The 26769-nt window shown below is 35.3% G+C and overlaps 1 protein-coding gene across 7 annotated transcripts in view; it reads right to left on the bottom strand.

Moving 5' to 3' along the window:
- Nucleotides 1-26769, bottom strand: part of LOC126819077 (microtubule-associated serine/threonine-protein kinase 2) — a 143385-nt gene that overhangs the window by 92489 nt on the left and 24127 nt on the right. The window contains exon 1 of one of the 7 annotated variants that reach the window (XM_056100479.1): nt 3894-4986. The exons of the other annotated variants lie outside the window; for them this stretch is intronic. Coding sequence (XP_055956454.1) covers nt 3894-4115 — 222 coding nt within the window. The 5' untranslated portion in view covers nt 4116-4986. Of the gene's footprint in view, nt 1-3893; nt 4987-26769 lie in introns of those variants that run through there. 7 annotated transcript variants of the gene reach the window in all.

Here is a 26769-nt window from a genome sequence, read left to right as displayed (position 1 = left end):
ATCACTGTCACTTGATTAGTCAGTACAAATCACTGTCATGTGATTAGTAAGTTCAAATCACTGTCACATGATTAGTAATATCAAATCACTGTCACATGATCAGTAATGTCAAATCACTGTCACATGATTAGTAATATCAAATCACTGACGCATGATTAGTAATATCAAATCACAGTCATATGATTAGTAATATCAAATCACTGTCACATGATTAGTAATATCGAATCACTGTCACATGATCAGTAATATCTAATCACTGCCATATGCTTAATAATATCAAATCACTGTCATGTCATTACAAACAATAGTCTTGGGTTGACTAATGTCTATTTACTGCACTCCGACTTCAAACTTCTTTATTACCATAATTATTCATATAGGATGTTTTAAACTTTAAACAACCCAAAAAGTTAATATTGCTACCTAGATACCTGATTAATCACAGAATGTGATACACAGGCCGAATGGATGGAAATTAAACTGTGAACTAGATTGATTGACTCAATCTGTGGACCTGTAACAGGAAAAATAGAGTAGCAGAGGCTGAACAGAACGGTAGATCTGTGTAGCTGCTGGTTCAAATCATGATGCCGGCAGAAAGAGCAGACATAAATGAAAATATAAAAATCTCTGCTCAACAGAGTACAAATAGATTTTAGGTTGCAATAAGAAGTGGTTTATTCTTCATAACGTTTTGGATGATATAATTAATTAATCCGGTGTTGCCTTTTATATGTAGGAAGGAACACACTTCAAGCAAATATACACTTTTATATTTAGCCTGATGAAAGAGGTTTATGGATGAGATCACAAAGGATTATTCCCTGTCTTATTTCTAACAAAGATCAGAACATCAACAGGTCAGCTGTTTTCTGGCAACCAACTCCCAAGTTCCTACATCAAAGTTTACAAAGATTGGCAAGTGTTCAGAGAGTGAAATAACATGTTATTTGTTAAGTAATGATGTCCCATTTTCATTTTTCACTGTAATATTAATTTTTTTATAGCTTAATCATAGTGTATTCAGACTTATTATTTAATTACTTAAACATACATTATGCAAGAGCTAAATCTGTCTATTGCAGGTCTTTCTTTAGGTCTGAAATGTTATATAAACTATTAACTAGACATTAATTAACTGATCCAGACCATAATCAACTCTCGTTGGCATCGCTAGCCTGCGATCTTTAGTGGATTATGAGCCGATTTACTGCATAACTTTCCTTCACGATTTAATGATTAAATGGATAATCGAGACTATGTTGTTTATCGTAATGATGATCGAGGCTTAATTCTCGGTTCATAGTGGATCAATTTGAATGAAATTTTCAGCAAATTGCCTTTACATTATCTAGTTTTTAACTATTATAGTGAGAACTGCCAACTCATTATTTAATTTCTCATAATGTATCTTTAATGATTTATTTCCCATAATGTATCTTTAAGAATACAAAATCAAAACATCAACTATAAAAAAATGTTCCAGCTTGGATTTAGTTGGATTAAAGATACATTATGTAAGATTTAGATAAAGAATTAGCCATTCTTACTATAATAGTTCGAAAGTAGATGATGTAAAATGAATAATTTGAAAATTTCATTCAAATTACTCTATTGCAAGCGAAGATATTAGCTTGCGTGTAGGGGTCTTTAGCAGTGGGAGGAAACCGGAGGACCCAGAGAAAACCCAAGAGGTTGGACAGGCGACCCTACTCCTTGTCGCATACAGCCGGGGATTCGAAACCAAGCCAGTTGACTCAATGACAGGCCTTATGATACAGCGCGCACGTGCTAACCATTCAGCCATCCAACACCCACTAATCCTATTAGAGATTCATCTTTCACAATATTGTAGTTGGCGTGTGATTCCTTTAGCACTTAAAAATAGCGCATCAGGCCCCGAGTTCACAAAGCATTCTCAGACTTAAGTTGAGAATTTACTCAACTTTCAATCACTAATTATGAAAAATATTTTTGATCCAGAAACACGAAACTTTGCACATAGTTGCTTATTGATGTATTTGACACATTAAAACAAAGGTTTTATAAAAGGTCTATATTTTAGTTAAAATAAGGAGAACAATTTTGAGTAAATTCTTAAGTCTGAGAATGCTTTGTGAACTAGGGGCCTGGACTTTAAATACTCTGTGATCAATCCGATTAAAAGAGGGATCTATATATCGCCGCTAATCCCTCAACCAGAATGTAGGTTATATACATGTATAACAAATCTTCCAGATCTTATAAACAAGTTAAACAAGATTTTAAACTATAAAAACACGAAACGAAATATGATCTGTGTTTTAATCAGATTAATACTGTATGTACGTCAAACCTGTGTAATAAGTCGAACGATCATCTTTAATCTTCTGTAATGATTCATTTCAAGTACACGTTGAGAAAAGATGAAAAGGTGTGGATTATGTTAGAAAATTAATTATAAGACATGTAAAGGAGAAGTTAATGGGTTATTATTATTAACGCGGTCGTCTAGTTATTATGTAATAGAAGATTATTTTCTCGGTACATTGTACATAAACCAGATAACTTACAGAAAACTGCTTTAATCACGCCATATTGGATTCAACAGTAGTTTCTTCTAATACCAGAGAGAGAGAGAGAGGGGGAAGAGAGAGAAAGAGAAAGAGAGAGAGAGAGAGAGAGAGAGAGAGAGATCAACGTCCACTCAATACAAACCAGGTCATTTCGGCACTAACATATAGTTTAATTTTTTTTAAAATAATTTGCTTATGCTTAAGGGTCTTTAGCAATGGGAGGAAACCGGAGGACCTGGAGAAAACCCAGGAGACCCTACTCCTTGTCACATACAACCGGAGAATTGAAACTACACCAGTTGACTCAATAACAGACCTTACGATACAACCTGCACACGCTAACCATTCGGCCATCCACCCCCTACCCATTCTTCTAATACATTGTAACAGGTTTAATCATAAACTTAACAATAGGTCATTTTGAATTCAATTTAAAAATGAAATATTGGATTCAATTTAAAGATACGATAGTGCTTTAATAAATAAATATTGGATTCAATTTAAAAATACAATTGTACTTTAATAATTAAATATTAGTTTCAATTTAAAGAGGAGAAATTGCCTTTAAAAATGAAAGTTACAATCCTAAAAGCATAATTATACAGGCAAATATATAATTGTTTTGAAAGAGAGAGAAATACAAATGAAGCCACAACCGAACAGTGATACTGATTTAATTTTATTTCTTGTTAAGAAACTACTATTTATTTATTTTTAACACCATAGACAATATGGCAGACATTGAGATTTTTAAAGTTTTTACATCTGTCTGATCCCTTGCTCATCATAATCTCCTAATTAAGCCAAATGGCACTAAATAGGGCTTATGACCTACTGCAAGTGTCTAAGACATAATTTCTACAATGACATGAATGTTAAATGTCATCATTTCGAAAAAAGCATCATTGTTCCATTCCTACAATCCCACTGTTATCAATGCTTCAATGACATCAATGAAACAATGACATCATTTCTACAATGTCACCATTGCTACTATGTCACAATTGCTATAATGACATCATTGCTATCATGACAATGATGCCAATGACATCATTGCTATCAAGGCATCATTGCTATCATGATGTCAATGACACCATTGCTATCATGATGCCAATGACATCATTGCTATCATGACGCCAATGACATCATTGCTATCATGGCTATGAACTATGACATCATTTCAACAATGACATCATTTCAACAATGACATCATTTCAACAATGACATCATTTCAACAATGACATCATTTTGTTAATATCAATCATGAAATCTGCGTATTTTTTTTAATGTAATAATGGATTTTCAAAATTGGAAACTATTCTGAATATAAAAACTTACACATGCTGAAGAGCGAGAAGCAGACGGGGCTTCTCCATCCGAATCAGTATCCGTAAATGATGTAATCCGTACTCGGAGCATGCACCCTCGTCTTCGCACAATAACTGGAACATCTTCTTCATAAACCATTGATTCGTTATGCTGCAGTTCAAAAGTTTTGCGCTTCGCCTTGGCTTCTGATATTTTGGTTTCTGATACTTTGGCTTCTGATTTTTCAGCCATTTTGAATTTAATGCTAATATAGTTGTTTAACTTCACGCATGAAATACTTCATGATGTCATTCTGATGTCAACATTGAAACTTATTCAAACAGACCCCGCGATGCTGGACGTCCCAATCAATCATGAAAATCGATAGAAATCACTTTCACTTTCTACCAGTAAGAATAAATTCATCCATTTCACATTAACAGGTCAATTTACCGGTTTTATCAGATCTTAAACTCGACCTTGTCACATTTTATATACCTCCATATGTTCGCAAAACAAAGATAACGTATCTTCTCCACGATAAATCCTTTTTTTTCTTGCTTGTCATTCAATCATATTATAATGTGATCTAGTGATACACATATTCAACGTCACCACTCGTAGATCTTCATTAAGGCTATTCTCAATTTATTTCAATAATAAACAACGCTTCCTGTGACAGCACATAGAATATAACGTTACTACCTCACTAATCTTCGTTCAATCTACTTTCAATTTATTTTAATAATAAATGACATTTACTGTCAAAGCACATACATGTAGAATACAATTTAATTATGTGCAGATCTTCCTTAAATCTAGTTCAATTTATTTGAATAATAAATGACATTTCCTATAACAGCACATACATGTAGAATACATCTTCTCTATGCACAGATAGAACTTCCTTTAATCTAGTTCAATTTATTTGAATAATAAATGTCATTTCCTATAACAGCACATACATGTGGAATACATCTTCACTATGCACAGAGCTTCCTTAAATCTCGTTCAATAATAAATGACATTTCCATAACAACACATATAGAAAAGAACGCCAAGTAATTCTGACCAAATCTAAAACATCACGCAAACAAGACGTTTTTTAAATTAAATAATGTTATCTTGTTTTGTACATAAAGATAAAATTGTAAAACCAGCTTGTTCAGATTACAAATAACACAAATGATATATATTTGTTGATGTTTTGGTTTCACACTGCTGTTAAATGAAGTATATCATTTACTGGGGGGGTTTTATGGATAGTTCTTCATGATCTCATATTGTTTCAAATGAGTGTTAAATGGAGTTCATGGCCGACTAGACTCTTCAAGATCTTGTATTATAACATACACACATGGTCAAAATACTAAATAAACTGTTCATATCATCTCTGTATGGCGATTAGCGAAACCTAGATTTCTCATGGATTATTCTTCAAGATGTTATTAGTATACCGTAATGTACACAGTGTAATAATACTAAATAAACTCCTTCATATTGTGATCCTCTCCATATGGCGAGGTTTTTCATGGCTGATTCTGTAAGATCTTCTATTATACCGTAACCTGGGCTACATATCGTACAAATAATAAATAAACTGTTTGTATCATCTTTGTATGGTGAGTTGCGAAACATAGATTCTTCTATTATACCATCTCATCGTAAATGGAACACTGTCCATATTGTCTCCATGTGGCGAATCGTCTCCATGTGGTGAGCGGGCAGTAGAGAACCCTATTATTGTTCAATAAATCGTTTATGTATCAACTTTGTATCGTTAGTTCTTATACATATATTATACCATAACCTATACATATAACAAATAGAAAACTGTTGATATTGTTATAGTCTCCGTATGGTGATCAGTAGCCAGTAGAGAAACTTGTTATTGAAGCTTGACATATCAACATCCAACTCCATACTGATAAATACCGATGGCGATAATATTAATCATGATGGTATTTCATCATCATCATGGCTAGCCAAACAAAAGATAAGTACCACACTCAACACTATATGTGAATTTTTTCCAACACTAACAGATTATTAAAATTACAAGACTCCAACCTTCTTATTTTTTTTCAATGTCCTACCACACTATCAACATGTCCCACTCAGTTCCATCACACAACTGGTTCCAAGCACATTGATTTTATTTCTAAAGCTTCACCGTTAACACAAATCCGTGGCTTACTAATGCACGTCAACGATTGTCATGTTGGCTAGAAGCTGTATCAACAATCACCTATAGAAAATATAAATATTATAAAGACTGTTGCCTACAGGACTAAAATCTTTTGAGAATATCCAGACCTTTTAGCTTGTCTATCAGCGAGCTTACAATAAACTATCGCAAACAATTATAATAATGAAATAAAACTAATCCAACCTGCATGTCAATCAATTGAATCATTGTCATGTAGGCTAAAACACTAATCCAGGTATCAGTTAATCTTATGTATTTAGCATTAATTTCTTTCACATTCGTTTAATATCAAATCTTTGTTTAAAAGTTCATAAACATCAGATAAAACCACCAAAAATCATCTAATTTGTACTTGTGTCCAGTTTAAAGCTGATCATTCAAATTTGATAATAAGTGTCCAATTTACAAGCGTTTATTTTCTCGATCACTGTTAAAGGGACAATAACACTCTTGTTGGCTTGACAGCTCCAGAAAATAAATAATAGCCTTATTCTAAGTATTAGATGTTTAAGTGTCCTACCTGTTGTGTAAATTATCCATTACATCCTATTTTACTTGTCCAGAGGGTTCGAAAATATTTTTAAATCCAAGTCACATTTGAAAAGGATTATGTTAGGCTATTCAAATCATTTAGTTGAATTTTTCCAATTTTTTAAATTAGGTGTGTTAAGATGAAATTTGTATCACCAATTAATTGGAATATTGTAAAATAGTACAATTTGTTGACCAGAATAAAGATTGGGACATATTATTCAGTTACAACAAGAGTGGTATTGAGCCTTTAAAAAATAAACAACTCAATTAATTACTGATGTACATGTATGATTAATTTTTGAACAGTGGTCAGGAAATTAAATACATGTACTTGTAAATTGGACACTCATTATCAAAATTAATCAGTCAGCTTTAATCTGGACACAAGTACAAATTAGATGATTTTGGGTGGATTTTAAATGATCTTTACAAATTTTTAAACAAAGATTTGATATTGAATGAATGTGAAAGAAATTAGTGCTAGATACACAAGATTAAATGATACCCTGTTTACAGTGAAATCTTTTGAGGTTATCCAGATTTTTTAGCTTGATATCAACCAGCTTAAAATAAACTATCACAAATGACATAAAATTCATCCAAACCTGTACATCAAAAATTGTCATGTAGATTAGAAACTGAACCCAGAGCCTAATCGACTATATAGAAAATATGAACATTTTAAACAATTGGACCCAGATTCTTGTGATCTGGATACCTAGATTGTTAAGCTTGTCTATCAGCTAGCTTACAAAAAACTATCACAACCAGTGACATAAAAACTAATCCAGCTTGGTTTTATCTATATTGATTGAAATATTATACAGCCAACCAGATTTCTTGTGATAAATATATAAATATTGTAGACAATGACATTATTATATCACTTGTTGAAACCGAGAAATATAGCCTACATTTACCTATCTCATATATCTACAAACCACAATGTACACACAACAATATTATATAGTCAACTAGATTCTCTATGATGATAAACAAACAACATTTCAATATGGGTATCATGTAGTCGTGCTGTTTTAGCAGGAGTTTCGGTATTTCATGTTTAGTTTCAAACCATTGAGAGAGAGAGAGAGAGAGAGAGAGAGAGAGAGAGAGAGAGAGAGAGTTAACTCCACTTGACACAAACTAGGTCATTTTGGGACTAACATATGGTTCAATTTTATTTCAATAATACACTTGAGCGTACGTAGTGGTCTTTAGCAGTGGGAGAAAACCGGAGGACCTGGAGAAAACCCATGAGGTTGAACAGGCGACCTTACTTCCTGCACAAACAACCAGGGATTCAAAACCACGCCAGTTGACTCAATGACAGACCTGATACAGTGCACACGCTAACCAATCAGTGCCGCCCACTTCCCCCGCTAAAATTCGTTAACAATCATCGGATATATAATGACTTTCTACTGTCACATAGTTTAAATGGTGCATCTATATTAGATAATAAGTGTCAGGTTTTCAACTTTTATTTTTCCAACGGTGTTGAGTAATTAATTAGTTTGTTAATATCTCAACACCGCTCCGGAAACTAAACATTACATACAGAAACTCCTGCTAAAACAGCACAACTACATGATACGCAAGTTGTAGTATATACCACTTGTTGAAACTGACGAATAAATCTCATTCATCTCATAATGTATAAATTAATCATATCTACATCACAAAATAAACACAATGACGACTCAACTCAGTCAACAAGATTCTGAATGTAATATTATATAAACGATATTATACCACTTATTAAACTGAAAAATGTATCTCATGTACAGTTTCTACTCTACAATGTATAACCATCAACACTACAAAGTACACACAATGTCAACACAACACAGTCAACAAGATTCTGAATAATGTAATATTATATAAACCACATTATACCACTTATTCAACTGAAAAATATATCGCATGTACACGTTTCTACAATGTATACAACCATATCTAGACTACAAAGTCCACACAGTGACTTAACACAACAATAATCCATTCCAATATAATTCAAACTGAATACAATAACCCAGAGTGAACAGCTTGATATAACAATCAATCTTATTCTAAAACTAATAAATAATTCACTACTAAAAATAAATCTTTTAACAGTCAGTTGCAGTTCTTCAACATTAACCTTCTAAATATATTGAAAAGTAGCTGAAAGTCATTGAACTATATAAACTCAGCATTTCTCTATCAGATAGCGAACAGTTTTTACCTCTAAACTTTGAAATGAAATCAATTGGAGCTTAAAATGCTACTTTTCTGTATTAACTTTGAAATGAAATGAAATGGGGTTTAATATTTTACTTTTCTGTCCTAACTTGAAAGTATACTTCGAAATACATTGAAATGTAGCTACTTAAAAAGAGAGAGAAATGGGGTTTAACGTCCACTCGACACAAACTATGACATTTAAGAACTAACATATGGTTCAATTTTATTTCAATAATTCACTTGTGCATAGGTTTTTTTAAGCAGTGGTAGGAAACCGAGGGGACCCAGACAAAATCCACGACCCTACTCCTTGTCACATACAATCGGGGAATCGAAACCACGCCACCTGACTCAATGATAGACTTTCTGATCCAACGTGTACATGTTAATCATTCAGGCAGCCAACCCCCATGTAGCTACTGAAGCTACAGTTTTTACCTCTGAACTTTGAAATATAAATGTATATTGAAAAGTAACTACATTTAGCAGTAAACTCGATCAATAATTCACGATTCCTCTATCAGATAGCAACAGTTTTTACCTTTGAAATATGCTGAAACAGAGCTACATTTAACAAGTCACTGAACTATAATGAAAAACATTGGCACCAGATTCCAACACAAGAATTTTCTCTGACATTCCTTCACTACTAACTAAACCTGCAGAACATTTTCTTGTTAACCAGAATCGAAATAAGAGAATATAAGTTTCTGGCACAACAAGAGCATAAAATAAAATCGTAAATACATTACAGGTGTTAGAATTTATATGTCTGTTCTTTCTCACTTGTGGATATTTACATCGTAATACTTCTTACATAATAATAACGTACATATGTTCAAAATAAACACCACCATTGTCACACTGTAACCCAGGTATCCTTTAATCTTGTGTAACTAGCACACTTACATGTATTTCTTGCACATATCAAATCTTAGTTTAAAAATTCATAAAAATCATTTAAGATCACCCAAGATCATATAAAATTTCACTGTAACCCGGGCATCATTTAATCTTGTGTATCTAGCACTAATTTCTTTCACATTCATTTAATATCAAATCTTTGTTTAAAAATTCGTAAAAATCATTTAAGATCACCCAAGATCATATAAAATTTCACTGTAACCCGGGTATCATTTAATCTTGTGTATCTAGCACTAATTTCTTTCCCATATCAAATCTTTGTTTAAAATTTTGTAAAATCATTTAATATCACCCAAAATCAATCTAATTTATACTTGTGTCCAGTTTAATCCTGACTGATTAATTTTGATAATGAGTGTCCAATTTACAAGTATTTAATTTCCTGACCACTGTTCAAAAATTAATCAGTATACATCAGTAATCAATTGAGTTGTTTATTTTTTGACAGTGATCGAGAAATTTAACACCTGTAAATTGGACACTCATTATCAAAATTAATCAGTCAGCTTTAAACTGGACGCAAGTAAAATTAGATGATTTTGGGTGATTTTAAACGATTTTTTAAACAAAGATTTGATATTGAATGAATGTGAAAGAAATTAATGCTAGATGGTCAGCTTTAAACTGGACACAAGTAAAAATTAGATATTTTGGGTGATTTGGGGTGATTTTAAACGATTTTTTAAATAAAGATTTGATATTAAACGAATGTGAAAGAAATTAGTGCTAAATACACAAGATTAAATAATACTTGTGTTACATTGCTACAATGCCACCATTAGTCGTCCCTAATATACACAAGAAATAGGGTTTATCAAAGTCCTACTTGTCTTTACCTAAAGGAAATGAAATGAAATGAAATGGGGTTTAACGTCCTACTGTTCTGGGCTAATGAAGACGGGCATACGCCATACAGTTTGCTATGAGGGAAATTTTGCCATGGCAGCGGCGCTACGGCCTACTCTCATATCGAATTCCAACTGCCAAGGGATCTTTTAAGTGCACGCCAATGTGTACACGGGACTTTACCTAAAGGCAATTCCACGATAACAGACATGTCATTTGTACACGCTTTTCTTCCCATAAACAATATTTCTTCGAACTTGTGTGATAAAAATCAATCTTTTTTTGTGTCACAATTTTTAGAATAAACATTGGGTTTAACATCCTACTTAAAGCGAGAATTTCAAATTTTCTAAGAAAGTCAAAACATAATTATTTCTATGTCTTTTGCTCTATAGGTTATCAAATCATTATTATACGATCATGGGCATTATTTCACACCCTTAAAAATCTATGACACAGGAAATAACAACACAATTACCTCCCGTTTTGCTATTGACAACATGGGACAGCCATTTTCCAATGTTGGAATTTGAAGTTAAAAATGATATTTTTGCCAATTTCTCAGCTGGCAATAGCGAATTATAGGATTAATAGGATTATTCTTTAACAAGGTAGGACTGTTTATGGATACCATCTATTTTAAGGCTTTATTTTAATACATTTTAAAAATATAACTTGAAAATTTGCAATTGCAACTTTAATATAAAAATGATATGGAGTTTAACATCCCACTTGTCTTCATTTAATATACATTGAAATAGGGTTTAACATCCCACCTTGACCACCTAATATACAATAAAATAAATCGTCTAAGTATAGGGTATAATGTCCAATTTGTCTTTACCAATCATATCAATTCAATAATGAAGGAAAACTGCAACGAAAATATAAAACAAAACAGAATAACAACACTAAACTCTATGGAATACAATAACTGCTTATTAATGAGCAACTGTTCAATTAGACTTTTCTAGCCTTTACAAAATGTGGCTTGATAATCAGCTGTACAATTGTATTCCCTAGAACTGTGACCTGTATAAATTCCAGTTCAATAACTGTCAGAGAAAGATGGGTACTAACTGTATTTAATGCCTGATTATACCAGAATTGATTTTTAAGTTCAATACCTGATTAATAGAATTGATTTAAGTACATAAATAAAAACATCAATAAAACCAAATAATGTCTGATTACTAGAATTGATCTAAGTCAAAGTGTATCAATAAAACCACAGTATTGTATAATATATGTTGTTACACTCCATTTAAGTTCTATTATCTATATGTATACATAGAGTATCAACTATTATACTAGAAGTTATATTATATATCATAATATCTGTACCTTCTATCATATACAGTATATCACCCTATTTATCTGCTATTATATACCATAGTTCACTAAATCACATCCCTATTATACAATAGATCATATATTATATTCTGTTTCATAACAGATCTTTGATCATCAGTCATCTCATCTATACAATGAAAGGAAATGGGGTTTAACGTCCTACTGTTCTGCTCCGACTGGACTAATGAAGACGGACATACACCATACAGTATGCTATGAGGGAAATATTGCCCGGACAGCTTCACTACGGCCTACTCTTATATTGAATTCAAACTGCCAATTGAGGGATCTTTTACGTGCATGCCAATGTATCTACGGGACTTTGGTTTTTCGTATCATCCGAAGGACTAAACAGCTGTCCTTGTCAGGCACCACTGACAAGGGGAAACCACGTCGGAAAATCCAGATGAACTTTCTCGGCCAATGCAGGGATCGAACACCCGACCATAGACTAGCAAGCCAGCGTCTTAACCACCTAGCCACCGTGGCTCCCCAGAACAGTAGGACCTTAATAAACTCCCTGTATACAGACAGTAAACTCCCATCTATTATCAAACAAGTTCAACTTGGTCTCAGCCCAGTGCCGAAATCCAAATTTCACTCCCATTAATGCTTTTGCGAATGTTTCAAAGAATATTCACAGTCAAGTTTAATCCAGGCGATAAATAAACTTCAGATGAATTGTCCACAAGAGAAAACGATCGGCACTTAGATACCATGAGGTGGCCAACAGCAAATAAACACACTGTAAATTAAACAGGTTACCAAAATGCATCAGAAACAACGAGAAGACATAGTACACAAGCAGAATATTGAATATTGCACAATGGCGTAAAAACTGTCTTAAACATCGCACTATATTAAAATAAACATTCAAAAACACCTAAACAGGATTTAGGGATATAAACCTACATTTCAAATTTTGTCAAAATTGGATAAAAAATTGTGACCTGTAGAGTGTGAATGGGCGCACAGATGGATGGGCAGGGGTGACAACACTATACATCCACATCAAAATATGGGCTTACAGAAATCATTACCAGAACACATAGACCCAAGATAATCAAATTGCTAAAAACCAAAATAAATGGAAGACAGATCAAATTGTAAAAAATCGTTTCCGAACAACTAGATCTAGAACACAGCAGACTATCAAATTGTTAAAATCGTTTCCGAACAACTAGGTCTAGAAGACGGCAGACTATCAAATCCCAATACTTCCTTTTCAAATGATTAATTACCTCGACGAACTAATAGAACTCAATATTTAGAGAAATCCAAGTCCAATAATTAAACAAACTGGTACAAATGAACATAAGATGTCTACTACTGGTAAACAAACCTCATTCCATTCCATCAGGACGTAAAAAAAACACGAACATTAAATTTAATATTGATTCTTCGAATTGAACGTCTGGACTAAAAGCATTTATAGGACAGACGAACAAAACCACAAAATACGATAATATTTTTCGTAAACAATAGATAATGAACATATGATCCAAATCCGAAAGGAAACCACAAAATACGATAATAATTCTCGTAAACAAGAGATAATCAACATACGATCCTATTCCGAATCCGAACACATCGTGATTATTTTTTATCCGATCTCATCTTTAATCTCTCCGCACACTTTAACCTCTTTGACGTCTGCTAGTGCCAAGTTTTATGGCCATCTTTCTGTAATAAGTCTATGTAAATAATCGAAAGGGTATAAAATCTGTCAGTGCCTGTGACTAATAATAAAGGCAAGTTATAAACTTGTGGTTTTCTCACAGTTAATACTGACAAGTATGTGTACGTCACTTGGACCTGTTCACTCAGGGAAACATCAATAAGTCTTCATTTTCATCAATTCAGTAGTCAGTATACAATAGTCTCTATCATCTAGTCTCTTTCTAGTATAGATTCAGTAGTCAAGGTCTAATAGTCTCTATCATCTAGTCTCTTTCTACTATAGATTTGATGGTCAATTTCTAATAGTCTCTATCATCTGGTCTCAGTTTATAGTCTCTATCATCTAATCTGTTTCTACTATGGACATAGTTATCAATGTCTTATAGTCTTTACTATCTAGCCTGTTAATCCAGTAGTCATCAGTAACTTATAGTCTCTATCACCTAGTCTACTGTAGATTTACTGTTGCTGTGTGTGGGAAGCTAGACTATCATGTTCCTGTAAATAATCTAAAATTGATCCAGTAGTCACTGGTTTCATTCAGTCAACAAAAACTTCATTCTGATTACCGTTTACCTATTCATTCTAAATATAGCCATTGAATACAACATTCACACATGTTATGCTGTAAGATTAAACATGTTTATTTAACAATTCGATAATGAATAAAATGTGTTTTAACCAGGATAATTAATAATGCTGTAAATGAAATGAAATGGGGTTTAACATCCTACTGTTCTGTTCGGACTGTGCTAATGAAGACGGGCATACGCCATACAGTGTGCTATGAAGGAAATTTTGCCCATGCAGCAACACTATGGCCTAATCTTATATCAATTTTCATCTGTCAAGGGATCTTTTACGTGCACTCCAATGTGTACACGGGACTTTAATTTTTTGTCCCATCCGAATGACTAGACAGCTGTCCTTGTCTGGCCCTCCATCCTGCACCGAACTGGGCTAATGAAGACGGACATACACCATACAGTGTGCTATAAGGGAAATTTTGCCCGGTCAATGGCACTATGGCCTCTCTATATATCGAATTTCAACTGTCACAGGATCTTTTACGTGCAAGCCAATGTGTTCACGGGACCTCGGTTTTTCATCCCATCCGAACAAGTAGACGAAACAATGTCAAAAGTCACTAGCACATAAAACAATACTTTCTCCACCATGGCCTTAAGAAATTGAATCTATGGATCAGAAGACTACAATTGGAATTAAACAACGTTTCATTACCAAAAAAACCTCGTTTGAATAAGAATCGTCAATCTAAAGTGAATTATTACTTGACGACCTAGTGACATCACCAGACATCAATTATCCAGCTGATTGCTCGTGATCGCATTATTTAACACTCCAAATATCCTCCTAACGCCATCACCTACTCTTTTTAAACAACATCATTATATCTATTAACTTTATCCGTATTTCAACTGGTCTGATACAGTTCTTCAGTTTCTATGGTAACTAAAATATAACACAAATCGCAATTTGAAATTGATGACATCAAGTATATCATTTCGTTGTAATTCAATGATACCTGTGAATATCTCCTAACTTTCTCACGATATTAAAACTATACCTAAACCGGTCTGTTAAAGTTCTTCAGTTTCTATGGTAACTAAAATATAACACAAATTGCAATTTGAAATTGATGACATCAAATATATCACATAGTTGTAATTCAATGTTACGTGTGAATAATTACTAACTTTCTCACGATATTAAAACTATACCTAAACTGGCCTGATACAGTTCCTTATAGTTTCTACGGTAACTAAAATAAAATAAAACATAAAGGCAGAAATTGTTGACATCAAGTACGGTATATCCATGCATCTCATCAATGATATACATGTAAGTATCTAAAAGGGATTTAGATACCTTGTATATTAAAACGTTAAAATACCTACACTGGTCTAATACAGTTCCTTGGTTTCTACGGTAACTAAAATATAACACAGAGGCAGAAATTGTTGATTTAGATAATGATATTTTAAAAGTTCGGATACTAGTATGAAAACTAAAACTTAACACAAATCACAATGTAAAAATCGTTGACATCAGGTGTGTACATCAATGATATACATGTTAATATTTAAAGGTATTTAGTGAAATGGTATTTATGTAGTGTAAAGGTCGTTAAAGGTAAAGAAGACCTTGGGGCTATGATTATTATTACCAGCACGGATCAATATTTGTAATTTGATCATATGATAATCTTCCTGCTTGCTTTAGTTTGATCACAAGTCCCACTTGAAACTATATGGCTTTCTGTGTATCAATATATTATCAAACTATATCATAGCATGCTTTATATAAATGAAATGGTGATCCACGGTGGCTAAGTGGGTAAGATGCTGGCTTGCTAGCCTGGAGGTCGTGTGTCTAAGTCTTTTGGATGGGACGCAAAACCGAGGTCCTGTGTATACATTGGCATGCACGTAAAAGATCCCTTGGCAGTTGGAATTCGATGTAAGAGTAGGCCATAGTCTTCATTAGCCCAGTATAGGAGCAGAACAGTAGGACGTTAAACCGCTTTTCATTTCATTTCATATAAATGACATGGGATTTAACGTCCTACCATTCTGCAATACGAAATTTGTCCCGACAGTGGCACTACGGCCTACTCTTTATCTCAAACTTCAACTGTCAAGGGTTCTTTTTCGAATAAAATGACACTGTTCCTTTCGAGGCCCTCTATCAGGCACTACTGAAAGGGAAAACCATGTTAGAAAAACAAATCCTAGGTCTCAGTTAGTAAGTCAATGTCTTACACACTTACTGCACTCTCTATAGTCTTCTATATACAGTCAAGGGGGGTTGGATGGCTGAATGGTTAGCATGCGCGCGCTGTATCATAAAGTCTGTCATTAAGTCAACTTGCGTGGTTTCGAATCCCCGGTTGTTCGTGACAAGGAGTAGGGTCGCCTGTCCAACCTCGTGGGTTTTCTCCGGGTCCTCCTGTTTCCTCCCACTGCTAAAGCCTCCTATGCGCAAGCAAATTATTGAAATAAAATTAAACCATATGTTAGTCCCGAAATGACCTAGTTTGTGTCGAGTGGACGTTAAACCCCATTTCTCTCTATATATATATATATATATATATACAGTCATTTTAAAACTAGTTTCAAAAAATATGTCCTATAAAACTATACAGCAAAAATTGGTCGCAAAATTAATCCTTAATGAGGGATAAATTTCAGCTTAAACTGACCCTTACATGACACCCATCACACCTCTAATCAGCAATAAAAATATTTCCTTTACAGATCAATGAATAATTTATTAATCCGAACAAAATCTAAAAAAATAGAGAGACAGAGAAATGGGGTTTAACGTCCACTCGACACAAACTAGGTCATTTCGGGACTAACATATGGTTTAATTTTATTTCAATATTTCGCTTGCGTGTAGGGTTTTTTTAGCAGTGGAAGGAAACTGGAGGACCCGGAGAAAACCCACAAGATTGGATAGGCGACCCTACTTCTTGTCACGTACAACCGGGGATTCGAAACCACGCCTGTTGACTCAATGACAGGCTTTATGATACAGCACGCACGTGCTAACCATTCGGCCATCCAACCCCCCAAAAATAGAGAGAGAGAGAGAGAGAGAGAGAGAGAGAGAGGGGAGTTAAACTCAAGAGAGAGAGAAAGAGGGTTTAACTCCTCCCGCAACAAACTAAGTTATTCTAGGACTAACATATGGTTCAATTTTATTTCAATAATTTGCTCAAAAAATAATCTAAGACCCTACATCAAATACACAGTACCAAATCTCAAGATGATGTGAACAAAATACAGTCCGCTTCAGTTTTCAATAGACAAGACTAATATGTTCGGAATCGTAAGAGTAAAAAGTGTGTTTTGTATCAAGAGTTGAGTATAGATGAGAATTTGTGTCACGTCAGATCAGAGAGTGGTTAATTTTTTCTTGACACCTGGAAACTTTTCTGGCTTCTTCACAGCATCATCTTTTCTCTTGATTATTGATTTTACACAGCAATTTTTCAAAATAAAATTACTTCACTTACTCGACTTCTTCACGATTCTGGTAATCATTTGACCAATTTAAAGCTATCACATTATTCTGTGCTCATTTCCGATGAGTCAAACCTGCTCTTCTCGAATAGCTTGTACCATTATCTACTAATTTTTTTTCTCTCGCAGTTCATACTATAATTAATTATTTTATTCCTGACATTTTGTCATTCAAACAAACATAAAACAGAAAATATAAGATAAATATGACATGCAGTATACCGTTAGCAGCTTCGTAGTTAGTGGGAGGGGGGGGGGTGGGAAGGCGGGGGGAGAGAGAGCTGTCGTCCTGGCGCCCTTTCCATTGGATGCAATATGAAGCCAACGACCAACATGCCCATATCAGTATGGGTGCCAGATATAGTCGAGTGACATTGGTTGTGCTGCCCCCTTTGCATCTCCACTAGCTACGGGCCTGATGAGGTAAAATTTCCTAGACAGCAACATTTTCAAGGGTACCTTTTACATGCATACCAATGTGCAGGACAGACGGCCCGGCAGAAGTTGCAAAAATCTTAGGTTTCATGTACACATTGACCAACACGTAAAAGAACCCATTACAATTGGAATTCAGAATAAGAGCCCAGAATAATTTACCATTTAGCACACTGCATGACGCATGTCTGTCTCCATTAGTTAAGACACTGTAGATGCAGAAAAGCAGTGTGTTAAACCCCATTTTATTTTATTTAAATGTCATAACTAATATAACCAGGCAAACTTCGGCAGATTCTGGTATTCTAGTCTCGGCTGTATGACAGTAAATGACACGTACCTATACCTAAACAATTGCGATGCAGCAACAGTGTACTAAGAAAACTTGCCGCATTTAAAAAAAAATTCTCAAAATTGCGTTGTTCGAAGAGTGTGTAGAAATTTAAAGAAAAACAGATTCAGACTTTGAAAGCTTTGTATGATAAAACATTCTTCAGAGCCGTCGTCATGGTAATCCAGGTACTTGAAGTAGTTCCAATGGCGGACTTTGTCATTCAGCTGAGGCTAGATGTAGGGTACTGGAGTCTGTTAAGGTTTGCTTTGTGCATGTCATATATGACACCTGTGTTTTAATTATTATAGTATAGTAGAATATGTATGAGCAATGACTCCTACTCAGTAACACCTCCTTGAAAGTGGTCAAAATAACACCCCCCCCCCTTTACTAATTCTTTGGTTTTATGTCTTTAAAGTTACAATTTCATATTTTTAAGTTATATTTTTAAATGTATTAAAATAAAGCCCTAAAATAGATGGTATCTATAAACAGTCCTACCTTGTTAAAGAATAATCCTATTAATCCTATAATTCACTATTGCCAGTTGAGAAATTGGCAAATATATCATTTTCATCTCCAAATTCAAACGTTTGAAGATAGCTACTCCATGGTGGAGAATAGAAAACAAGGGAGGTAATTGGGAGGTAATTGTGTTATTATTTCCGGTGTAAATGAGTTTTAAGTGTGAGAATGACACCTATGATCGTATAATAGTGAGTTGACAACCTATTGAGCAAAAGACATAGAAATAATCATGTTTTCACTTTCTTAGGAAATATGAAATTGTAACTTTAATAAACGGTCACTTCTCTACCGCGGCCAGCGGTCACTGTTTTAGTTATATATTGAACAAAACATCGCCTATTCAACAGACAATGTTGATATCACCCCGTTGCAGAGGTTCCGCTAATCCTATGATTAACCGTTAATTATCTAAACCTCCACCATGAAAATAACAATAAACGAGACAATACATATGTAGGTGTTAATTAATCTTTCGTTTGATTAAATGACAAACCCTGATCATTGTTTCCACAGGTAGAGTCTAACAAAACATTATTTGATACTGATTGCTAAATACTGAGAGAGAGAGAGAGAGAGAGAGGGAGGGAGAGAGAGAGAGAGGGAGAGAGAGAGAGAGAGATGGTGTTTAAGGTCCACTCGACACAAACAAGGTTCAATTTTATTTCAATAATTCGCTTGTGCATAGGGGTCTTTTGCAGTGGGAGGAAACCGAAGAACCCGGAGAAAACCCATGAGATTGGACAGGTGACCCTACTCCTTGTCACTCACGTACATGTACAACCAGGTAATCGAAACCACCTGAATACTAAGGGGATACGATTAAACATTCTGGAATTGGATTCTCTCAATCCCCCAAAATAGTGAGATTTCGGGTTACGACGTATGCATCGAATCTATACGAAAATATCTCAACCAACCAATACAGCTGAAACATATTTGTTGTGTTTAATTACGTCACGATTCTACTCAAACCACCTCCGTGGGTGGGACTGACAGAACTATGACAGAACTCAATTCCCAGCCATTCAATTATAATTCTGTTAATTCGGCACATTCCGGACTGACAATCATCAATCTTTTTTTTTTCATAAAATAAAAATAATTAATGGATTCTCTTCATAAAAATGAGTTGAGAAATTTTTGTTCCAATAGCGAGTTTCAATGACGGCCAAATTTAACGATGGGGTATCAATGTTTGCTCTCGATGCATCCAAGTGTTAAATTTTACTTGATATCAGTGCTAACAAAAACTGAGATTTTATTAAGAGGTAATTCCTGTTAAGTGGTCAGTCATGTAAATTCCCATGAGTGGCTTCCGAATAAGTGTATTTTGATGTCTCTTGGTTCGTTGTATTGTAACAGAGGTGTTCTATCTATCATATTTATTGGTTTATTTCATAACTAACGAGATGATTATCATACTTATATCATTCAGATATCAGTCTTTATAAACCACTATTACCTGTACAGTACAGGTAATATCATTTACAGGTAACATCATTTATATATCTATCTTCTTTATAACTACTTTATACAGGTAACAACATTTACACAGTGAGAGAGAGAGAGAGAGAGAGAGAGAGAGAGAGAGGGGGGGGTAACATTCTCTCGACATACACTAGGGAATTTCGGAACTAACAAATGGTTCAATTTTATTTCATTAATTCGCTTGCTGTGGGAGGAAACTGGAGGACCTGGAGAAAACCCACGAGGTTCGACAGGTGACTCTACCCCTTGTCAAGTACAAGCGGAGAATTGAACATTTCCTGAGAATGAATCCTATCTGAACCTTTGCTGTAATAAAAGCTAAGTAATCGTTATTCCATATTTTTATTTAAACATTTGAAGGTTTTAAGGGAAAAAAATTATTTTTGTATTTCTTGAAGCTTTTTTTTTTTTTTTTTAGATAAAACAGGTATTGGAATTCATATAGATTTATATATCGTCTAAATATGGGGTAGCCACAGAGGTTCAGTGAGTAAGACGTAGGCTCGCTAACCTGAAGGTCCGGTGTTCAATCCCTGCATTGGCCAAGAACGTTTATCACGATTTTCCGACGTGGTTCCTCCTTGTCAGTGGTGCAGGACTGAGGGCCTGGCAATGAACAATGTATAGTCATTCGGATGGTATGAAAAAATGAGGTCCTGTGTACAAATTGGCGTGCATGTAAAAGATCCCTTGACAATTGGAACTCAATAGAAGAGTAGGCCGTAATGTCGCTGTCCGGGCAAAATTTCCCTCATAGCACACTGTATGCTATAACAGTGCAGGCAAGTTTGGATCTCAGTGATGCATCCGAAGAAAATCTGGAACCATACCTTGTAGATAAATCATAGTAAAAAAATCCCCAGTAACAAAAGACCTAGTTTGTGTGGAGTGGACGTTAAACCCCATCTCTCTTTCTCCAGTTGTCAATAGTTCATGTTAACCGACACGATCTAATTGCGACCTATATACACGTAAGAGAATCCTTGACAGTTGGAATTTGATAAAGACCAACCGGAAATGCCGATATCCAAACAAAAGTTCTCTTATTTCTTCATTTAAGCGGTCAATTCATTTCACTTAAAGCCGGAAGGTTCATAAAAACAGTAATAATGACTTTCTCAGAAGATAGTTATTGTCTTTTATATAATCATTTTAAAATCTAGGTTTCAATCAGGTCTTACAGACAGATGCAAGAATCAGATTTGTAATCATAAACTTTGATTAAATGAGTTTTCTAACCTAAAAAAAGAACATAATCCCCATTCAATCTCAAACCTATTATTTCTTTGCCTGTAATATATCGTATTCCTGAAGCAATGGCCCAAGAAATCTGTCTTTGGCCATTGCGGTATCGACTTCTGATACTTGAGCTTTTGAGCGAGTGTGTTTATTCTTCCCATTCAATCAAATTTCTCCTAAGTACAGCAACATGACAGCTCTTCGTTTAATCTGGGGTCTTCCTTAAAACTTTGGACAGTAATTTAAGATATTAAAAACGACGAAAGTATTGTTCGTCTCAAAGCAGTATTGTTTACTTTGTAGCCGTTTTGAATTTCATGAGTCATGGCGTAACGTTATGTAAACATATCTAGATCTCTGTTTAAACTCAAATTACATTGTTACGCAGTTAGGTATTAGTTGTTGATCGGACTATTGACCAGGCATAATTTGGAGCAGAAATTTCCTTCATTATTGCAGTGTTGAGTGGGAGTAGGTCTAATCAAACAAAACACTGCGAAAAGTATATGTGTACCACTGAAGCACGGAAAGCATAAGAGAGAGAGAGAGACAAATGGGGTTTAACGTCCACTCGACACAAACTAGGTCATATCGGGACTAACATATGGTTTAATTTTATTTCAATAATTCGCTTGCGCATACGGATCTTTAGCAGTGGGAGGAAACCGGAGGACCCGGAGAAAACCCACAAGGTTGGACAGGCGACCCTACTCCTTGTCACGTACAATCGGGGATTCGAAACCACGCCAGTTGACTCAATGACAGGCCTTATGATAACAGCACGCACGTGCTAACCATTCGACCATCCAACCCCCCAGGGAAAGCATAAGGCCACACAACTTCTACATGCATACATGTATCACAGACGGTGAGAGAAGAGACGGTTGGCCTGCTTCTATATGTGCATCACTGACGCAAAGAATCGCGACAATGTATGCTCAATTTATTAATTTTCTAACATGGTTTTCTGGTGCAGGATGGGGGGCCTGACAAGGACAGCTGTCTAGTCGTTTGGATGGTATGAAAAACTGAGGCCTAGTGTACACATTGGCATGCACGTAAAAGATCCCTTAGCAGTTTAAATTCAATCTAAGAGTAGTCCATAGCGCCGCTGTCTGGGCAAAATTTCCCCCATAGCATATGCCCATCTTCATTGGCCCAGTTCGGAGCAGAACAGTTGGACATTAAACCCCATTTCATTTCATTTGATTACTATCTATTTATTAATCAATACAAGACTGTGTAGTCATGGGGCATGTTCCCGCGGTTTTATTACGTAAACATACACTTGTTCCATGAATTACTCCGTTAACAGACCAATCTATATTGATCAGAATAAGTTAAGCTGGTATCAACGTTCAATAATCTTGTATTCTTAGTCGAGCTGAGGATTACAGAATGTCAGGGGTGGAGAAGATGAATACGAAAACCTGTGGAGACAATCTGTGTGCATTATATAGATCACCATCAACAATATACTCATCATAAAATGTCAGGGGTGGAGAAGAGAGAGAGATGGGGTTATAAGTCCACTTAACACAAATTAGGTCATCTCGGGACAAACACATAGGAGTCTTTAGCAGTGGGAGTAAACCGGAAGATCCAGAGAAAACCCCAAGGTTGGATAGGCGACCTTAATCCTTGTCACGTACAACCAGGGAATCGAAACCCTGCCAGTTGACTCCATGACAGACCTTATGATACAGCAGGCATGCTCTAACCATTCGGACATCCAACCCCCTACCCAGACAACAGAATTGCTTATAGCCAAATGGGTATTTAAGGCAAGCTATGTATTGTCAAATGTCACAATGTTCACTTGCTTATAGCCAAATGGGTATATAAGTCGAGCTACGCATTGTAAAATGCCACAGGTTGTGGAAACGAATTCAAATACTGTGGAGAGAGAGAGAGAAATGGGGTTTAACATCTACTCGACACAAACTAGGTCATTTCAGGACTAACGTAAATTTATTTACATAATTCGCTTGCGCGTAGAGGGCTTTAGCAGTGGGAGGAAACCGGACAAATACTGCGGAGACAATCCCAGTGAAATATAGATCATCATTAACAATATCTTCACGTCATAACCCCGACAATAAACCTGCTTATAGGCTAAGTCAAGCTAAGCATTATAAAATGCCACGGGTTGGGGAAACGAGACAATCCCAGTAAATATAGACCACCATTAACAATATCACGGCATAGCCCCGACAATAAACCTGCTTATAGCCATATAATCTTGTTCCGTAATCATTTGACTCAAGGGGTTTTAGTATTGTACTTAATGAAATGGGTCATTAATAGTCTTCTTAAACATTCAAGTTACTTGTCCCTGTGTTCCGTGTAGTGAGTTGTTATTGTTGAAGAACAAGGATGATGTGCAGACAATGGTAAGATGAAATATTTCCTATGGCTTTTTTTCTACTTTGTTACAAGAATTGATCATTGTAATCCAGGGGCCTGTTTCACGAAATTTTAACTAAGATAAAATCCAAATTTTAGTAATTTGATTGGATAATATTAGATTGTTTTTAGTGCTTAGCCAATCAAAATTGAAGTATCTAGTAAAATTTGGATTTTATCTTTAGTTAAAATTTCGTGAAACAGGGCTCCGGTATTATTCAAACTTGTGTACATATATCTATCACTAATTGCTCTCTCATTCGTTTAATATCAAATCTTTGTTAAAAATCTGTAAAAATCATTTAAAATCATCCAAAATCATCTCCACTGTGTATCCAGTTTAAAGCTGATTGATTAATTTTGATAATGAGTCACAATGAGTGTTCAATTTCTTTTTGAAAAATTATAGTAAAACGCGATGTTCTGATAATTATGGATACATCTGGGTCATTTAAGAGTCAATGGGGCTCAAGTTCAAATCAATAGAAACATATGTTTTAAAATCTTTTGCCGGCTTGGTGTGGATGGCAGCGGTGGCTCGGTGTGGATAGCAGTGTGGCTCTGTGTGGATGGTAGCAGTGGGGGCTTGGGATGGATGGATGGCAGTGGTGGCTTGGTGTGGATGGCAGCCGTGGCTTGGTGTGGATGGCTGCAGTCGCTTGGTGCGGATGGCAGTGATGGCTTGGCGTTGGTGCGGATGGCAGCGGTGGCTTGGTGGAGATTGCGCCACCAACTCACTTACCAGGAGGTCCCTGATTGATCAAGGTGTTGGGCGATAAGGTTACCCAAGATAATCCAGTCTAGTCAGGGGTGCAGGGTGCTGGGCCTGGCAAGTAAATAAAAATTGTCAAGTCCTTTGGATGGGATGAAAACCCAAGCCTTTCCTGGGTACTTGTTGATGTGCACGTAAAAGAGCCATTGACAGAACTCATACTGGATGGCACATGTCCATCTGCATTAGCCCAGTTGATTCAGAAAATTAGGACATAAAATCCGAAACCCCATTGCAATTAGTGCTACTGCCTGGGCAAAATTTCCCCCACGGTACACTGCATGACATATGCCTAGTTGGTGCAGAAATTTAAGATGTTAAACCACATTTTATTTCAATAAATTTACTATATTTTGGGATCTATATGCTATGACCTACAATACCTTACAGAAGATACGATCCCGTGTACAATCTAATTAATTTATCAAAATTTTGCTTCAAATCCTTCTCAAAACACGGTTTACGCGAGGGAATACCACCGCTATAAAAAAAAATATTAAAAGAGGCCATGTTTGTATTCATTTCTTACACAAGATGATGTTGTCTTTAATTGCTATCCATTTATCATAAATATCGAAGCCTAATTAAATTCTTGGATTATCCACTGCCCACATCGTTTTCTGTGATTTTTATCTCAGAAAGTGTTGTACGTCTAACTCTTCATAAAGTTTATCAGACATCAGACATTCCTAATCGTCGGGCTGTCGGTTAGGAAAACCCTTTTGTCCTGTATGTGCTCCCTGTGTGTTTTTCGGGGAATCCAGTATTTTTCCAGTAAGATTGAATATTTCTACTTTCCATATATACCAAAATTGCCATACTTTTATTGGAAATAACCACCCGGTAAATACTTTTCTGGGAACGTATCTTTAAACAGACAATCTATTGACAACTAAATCAATTTCTGTGATACAATGTCGATCCGTCCAGCAGTGATCTTCATTCATACACGTGTAGTAGCATTCAAATACATCTCTTAGTTTTATTATTCTATTGGCATAGCAATCTTGTCTTCACTAACCCTGAATACGAGAACGGTGATAGAATTCAATCTAATAAACAGCATGGTATTATACGACCATGTTATTATGTCATCTGTTTTCCTGTCGGGTGGTCGAATGATTAGCATGTGCAAACTATACCGTAAGGTCTTTCATTGAGTCAACTGACGTGGTTTCGATTCCCCGGTTGCATGTGACAAGGAGTAGGGTCGCCTGTCCAACCTCGTGGGTTTTCTCCGGGTCCTCCAGTTTCCTTCCACTGCTAAAGACCCCTACGCACAAGCGAATTATTGAAATAATGTAATGGAACTAGTCACACAAGCAGCATGATAAAATAATTCTACGAATATCTGTCCGATGGAAGAGTTGACTTAATTTTTCTTATAATTATGTAACAAGTTTACATTTTCACATTAAGTGCCAGTAAGTCTAAGCAAAGGTACATAATTTGCTTTCAGCCATTAATAATCATATTACATTGTTGAATACGAATATTGAGAGTCTAATCAATTATCTTTTTCACGTGTAAGAATCAAATACATGTAGGTTTGGAAGAAAGTACATGGGACCACCGTTTTTGTCAGGCCCTCGGCCCTGCATCACTCACAAGGGAGAACCACGCCGGAAAATCTGGATGAACTTTTTCGACCAATGCAGGGATCAAACATGTGACATCCAGGCTAGCGAGCCAGCGTCTTACGAACTTAGCCACATCTGGTTCCGTTGAATATATATTAATTTAAGAATTCTGACAGTTTACACTGTAACCCGTGTACATGTATCATTTAATTTTGTGTATCTTGCCCTAATTTCTTTTACATTAGTTTAATATCATTTAAAATCATTTAAAATCACCCCAAATTATCTAATTTGTACTTATGT

Source organism: Patella vulgata, chromosome 4 (genome assembly GCF_932274485.2).
Source record: "Patella vulgata chromosome 4, xgPatVulg1.2, whole genome shotgun sequence".
Classification (NCBI taxonomy): Eukaryota; Metazoa; Mollusca; class Gastropoda; family Patellidae; genus Patella; species Patella vulgata.
This window is presented reverse-complemented; position numbering and strand designations above follow the sequence as displayed.